The sequence below is a fragment of the Lathyrus oleraceus genome, chromosome 5 (genome assembly GCF_024323335.1).
Source record: "Lathyrus oleraceus cultivar Zhongwan6 chromosome 5, CAAS_Psat_ZW6_1.0, whole genome shotgun sequence".
Classification (NCBI taxonomy): domain Eukaryota; kingdom Viridiplantae; phylum Streptophyta; class Magnoliopsida; order Fabales; family Fabaceae; genus Lathyrus; species Lathyrus oleraceus.
In genome coordinates, this window is record NC_066583.1 from 33,193,512 (window position 1) to 33,199,368 (window position 5,857).

Here is a 5,857-nt window from a genome sequence, read left to right on the forward strand (position 1 = left end):
ATTTACTAGAGGTTGCTAGAGCTCTACTTTTTTCAAATAAAGTACCGAATTATTTGTGGGGTGAAGTTGTTTTAACAGCAGCTTATTTAATTAACAGAATGCCCTCCAAAATTCTCAATTTTCAAACTCCTATTAATGTCTTCAAAGAATGTTTTCCTAGTACTCGTGTTTTAACTGATTTGACTTTAAAAATCTTTGGTTGCACAACCTTTGTTCATGAACATAAAAATATTGGCAAACTTGAGCCACGTGTTATAAAATGTGTCTTTGTTGGATACTCCCCAACCCAAAAAGGATATAAATGTTTTGGTCCAAAAAATAAGAAAATGTTTGTCACTATGGATGTTACATTCTTTGAAAATAAACCTTTCTTTTATGACACTCATCTTCAAGGAGGAGATAAACGCAGACTCGTTTAAAATTATGGACATGAGTTTTTTAAATAACTTATCTTTGCCAGTACCACAAAATTCTGAGATTTTTACACCTGCACCAACAGAAAATGACCATGATTCTTTATCTGATCCTACTCATGTTATGAGTAAGGAACCTTGTGAGTCCAAGCCTACATTTTCTCTTGTAGAAAACAATCAGAATCCTGAAAACGATGATAATGATGATTTAATTAAAATGCCACAAAATAATGAGTCATTTCAACAAAACAAATTTGAAATAGGAAACGGGACTTGGAAAGGAAAGGTTTTTTTGAAAAAGCACCATAAAGGAAAGGACCAATCCACATCTCAATATTGTCAGGAATCTGAACCAGGGAATGATCAATTTCCTAACATAAGAAAAGGTAAGTCTATCTCTGTTTCTGAGAGTCGTATTTTGTATCCTGATATAGATGATCTTGTTGCCATTAGAAAACCTGTCAGATCTTGCACTAAACATCCCATGTCAAATTTTATATCATATTCAAATTTGTCTTCATCTATGTCTGGCTTCACTTCAAAATTGTCTAGTGTAGAAATTCTAAAAAGTGTATAGGTTGCTATAGAAATTCCAAAGTGGAGAGAAGCTATACTTGAGGAGATGAAAGCTCTTGAAAAGAACAAAACATGGAGTGTTACGTTGTAACACCCTTCTACCCAAACGACATATTTAAATAATTTATCAGAGTACAACATGTAGAAGAGTTTACATTTCTTTCAATTCAACATTTATCACATCTCATTATAAAACATATTATTGATTTTAATAAAACTTCGCAGCGGACAACAACACAAATATAATTTTTCATCATATAATAATTCATAGTAATGTTTCAACATTATCTCAACATACTAGTCATCATAAACAACGTAAATAATAACTAATTATCTATCGAATCCCATAACCCCGGTGTCACATGACCAGAGCATTTGACTCGACTCTGTAGAATAACTCTACACTTATTCTTCAGACCTCAACAAAGCTACTCCTCTTTATCTGCACATTGCTCATCATAGATGAACATAAACACATGCAGAAGGGGTGAGAATTACATTATTAAATAATAATATAACGACAGAATATAATATAAATATATTGCACACATGTCAACACAGCTCATCAAAATCATCATTATCATCAACAAACTCATGAACATCAACAAAACAACACATCAAATGCAATGCACACACCCATGCATGACTCAACACGACTCGGTATACCCATTTTGTGACCACTACAGGATCACCACTCCCAGATTCGTCACCATAGAATCTGAGTTCCCCGTAAGGAACCAAGCCTCTCAACAAGCCCGGAGTCAACAACATCATTGGAACTCAGTCCGTTCATCACTAGGCATCGGCCTTTTATGAATGCATGCACCTCAAACATGCATCAAAATCAACATAGCAACAACAACATCATATAGTCATGTTATCATCATCATTAATAGCATGACATACAACTCAACAAAACAACAACAATAATTCATCGATTTCACATCATTACATAACACATTTATAATTAAACATGTAAATTCCACATCTCATCATCATCAACACTTCATACGCAATCATATAATCACTGTTAATTGTTTATAATACAATTACAGCGACTTACTAAGAGTCTCGCAACTCAACGTACTCAGAACTCACCAACATCAGCTTCTGTATTTCCCAGTTCGCGCCGCCAACATAGGTTCGCGCCGCGAACTTCTCAATTACTTCAGGACGCGCCGCGAACGAAGGATCGCGTCGCGAATAACGCGTTACAGAACCCCTCTGGATTCTGCTCAGTTCGCGCCGCGAACTGAGCTTCGCGCCGCGAACGCGCGCGAACAGAACTCCTCTGCTACGAAAACCAGCGCAGCTTTGCTCCTCCACTCGCTACGATTCACACTCCCCGGCAAACAACCAAATCTCGACATCCAACAGTCATATATACACAACATACTTTGATTATAAGGCGTATAACTCTACAAAACTCACAGATCGGACAGATTCCATCCAAAAACCCCAATTTTCCCAATCTCCCTAAAATCCCCAAATTTATCAACAATCTAACATATATCATGGAATTGCTCGCATATTATCGTTTAATAAGGTTCAGACCCCTTACCTCTTTGGATTGAAGGAAGTTCTGAGCACTCTCCAAGCTTCAGCTTTTCCGTTCTTCGACCTTCGCTCTACAGCTCTTTCCTCTTCTCTGCAGCTTTCCAACTTCACGTGAAACTCTTCTGTTCCAAAAATGAGAATCTTTCTCTTATCCCAACTTATATATTTTCCAATAATTATTATTCCAAATAATAATAATAATAATCCAATAATTCCATTTTATTTAATTAAATTAATAAAATAATATTATCAACTTAATTAAATAATTATTTTACTTTATTTGGGGTGTTACACATAATCCTTCACAAATACCTTGAGACATAGCTCTAAACTCGGTCTCTGCACTACTCCTTGCTACAACTCCTTATTTCTTGCTCCTCCATGTCACAAGATTACCCAAAACATAGGTACAATATCCAGAGGTTGATCTTCTATCTGTGACTGAACCTGCCCAATCGACATCGGTGAAGATAGACACATTTCTTTCACTAGTCTTCTTAAAAAATAATCTTTTTCCAAGATTTTCCTTCAAATATATCAGTATCCTATAGAATGCCTCAAGATGTTCCTCGAAAGGAGAATGCATAAACTGACTCACTATACTAACTGAGATAGCAATATCAGGCCAGGTGTGTGACATATAAATTAGTTTCCCAACCAATCTCTGATATCTCCTAGTATCAACAGAAACATTACCTTCTCCCCAATGTTTAGCATTAGGATCCATAGGGGTATCTGCAGGACAACATCCACTCATTTCTTTTTCTTTCAACAAGTCTATAATGTATTTCTGTTGTGAAACCACAATACCATTTTTTGACCGAGCAACCTCCATACCTAGAAAATATCTCATGAATCCCAGGTCCTTGATTTTAAAGTCTACTACCAATTTCTCTTTTACTCTTGTCATTTCCACTATATCGTCTCCAGTAAGGACAATATCATCAACATAAACAATCAGGACAATAACTTTTCCATCGTGGGAGAATTTTGTGAATAAGGTGTGATCAAGTTGTCCTTGGATGTACCCTTGTTTCTTCATGGACTGAGTGAATTTTTCAAACCAAGCTCTAGGAGACTACTTTAATCCATACAAAGACTTATTTAGTTTGCACACATTTGATCCAAATTTGTTTTCAAAGTCAGGAGGAATGTCCATATATACTTATTCTTCTAGATCTCCATTAAGAAATACACTTTTAACATCTAACTGATGCAAAGGCCAATCCATGTTAGCAGCAAGAGACAAAAGAATTATGACAGTGTTCAATTTTGCAACAAGAGCAAATGTCTTTGAGTAATCTATACCATAGGTATGAGTAAAGCCTTTAGCCACCAAGCAAGCCTTGTACCTTTCAATTGATCCATCTGAATTATACTTCATAGTAAACACCCATTTGCATCCAGCTGTTTTTTTTCTATCTGGTAGTGACGTATGTAACACCCCAGATTGCTTTCAGGATTATCGACTAACCCCACAAACCAACACGAGCCTTTTCAGCATGTTTTATCCTCACTCGCACGCTTTCCGGGAAACTTCCCAGAAGGTCACCCATCCCAATACTACTCCAAGTCAAGCACGCTTAACTATGGAGTTCTTATTGGTTAGGCTACCGAAAAGAAGATGCATCTTGTTGGTATAGGTAGTACCAATTAATCCTTATAAGCCTCCATTCAACCATGCAGTCCCATACCTGCATAGCCTCAGGATCCCTCTCATTCCGATGTGAATTCGGTTTTTCCCCTAGAAGCTGACAGGAGTGTCTCATTGTCATGCCTCATGCATCGACAACCACTCCTATCGCCCTCGGATGTTACATGTAACCACTCTTCGGCCTCTCCGACCTCGGGTGTTACATGCCCACCAGCTTCCGCTTGGTTCGTCCCCGAACCACATCGTACTGGGAGAGGTATGGCTCTGATACCATTTGTAACACCCCAGATTGCTTTCAGGATTATCGACTAACCCCACAAACCAACACGAGCCTTTTCAGCATGTTTTATCCTCACTCGCACGCTTTCCGGGAAACTTCCCAGAAGGTCACCCATCCCAATACTACTCCAAGTCAAGCACGCTTAACTATGGAGTTCTTATTGGTTAGGCTACCGAAAAGAAGATGCATCTTGTTGGTATAGGTAGTACCAATTAATCCTTATAAGCCTCCATTCAACCATGCAGTCCCATACCTGCATAGCCTCAGGATCCCTCTCATTCCGATGTGAATTCGGTTTTTCCCCTAGAAGCTGACAGGAGTGTCTCATTGTCATGCCTCATGCATCGACAACCACTCATATCGCCCTCGGATGTTACATGTAACCACTCTTCGGCCTCTCCGACCTCGGGTGTTACATTATGAATCCTTAGAGACCTAGAAGAACTTAAGATGAAAGTTGAGCTTCCATTGAAATTGTACTCTAACAGTAAAGCTGCAATTAACATAGCTCATAATCCAGTTCAACATGACAGAACCAAGCATACCGAGATTGATCGACACTTCATAAAGGAGAAGTTAGATGCGGGAATCATATGTCTACTCTTTGGGACTTCAAGTCAACAAACTGCGGATATCCTGACCAAAAGTTTGACAAGATCTACTTTTGAGTATTTGATAGAAAAGTTGGGCCTGATAGATATCTATGAACCAACTTGAGGGGGGTGTTGGAAAATATATTATTTCCGGTTTTATTATTACCTTTAATACTACCTTTATTTTTCTTTATTCTCCATTAAGGAGAAAATCAATTGTAATAATTGCATCCTCACTATATAAATCAGCCTAAGGCTGACGAATAAAATATAACAGTTTTTACCTATTCTTTTCCAATAATAACATTGTATTCACATTATTTTGCAGTTGCAAAGTGAATAAGAAGTTTTCCACAATTTGTGGGCAGAGAAACTCTACAGAATTTCTTCTTCTCCTTCATTGTTCTTTACACTCTTTCTTTCTCCATTATTCTTCTATTTTCATTGCTATTGTGTGGGTAATAACAATCTTGTTCATCAGGATTGATTGAAATTCTCCATAAATTTTGAGGAATTTCCAACAGCAGTGTATGAGAAGAGTTTTTGGACTTTGAGAAATTATTTTTTCAGAGTTTACAACTTGAAAAATGTCCTTCCATGATCGCTTATGTTCCTAGGAGAATACATAAGGCAACGTGGATTTCTGCTTCATTTGATCTTCTCAATGATCAAATGAGAAATCATTTATCTTTATTTGTTTATGTTAAAGTTGAAAAGAAAAATGTCAAAATCACCTCGAGCCCCCACCAAGCCGGTTTTAAAGTGCAAACCATTAAAGAATTTA

At 37.3% G+C, this 5,857-nt stretch overlaps 1 protein-coding gene across 1 annotated transcript; it reads right to left on the reverse strand.

The window, feature by feature from the left end:
* Positions 1–2,910: 2,910 nt before the first annotated feature.
* LOC127078574 (uncharacterized mitochondrial protein AtMg00810-like) lies at positions 2,911–3,588 on the reverse strand. The gene has a single exon (XM_051019017.1). It carries the CDS (start codon positions 3,586–3,588, stop codon positions 2,911–2,913), a length of 678 nt encoding a protein of 225 aa, XP_050874974.1.
* Between the last annotated feature and the right edge of the window lie 2,269 nt (positions 3,589–5,857).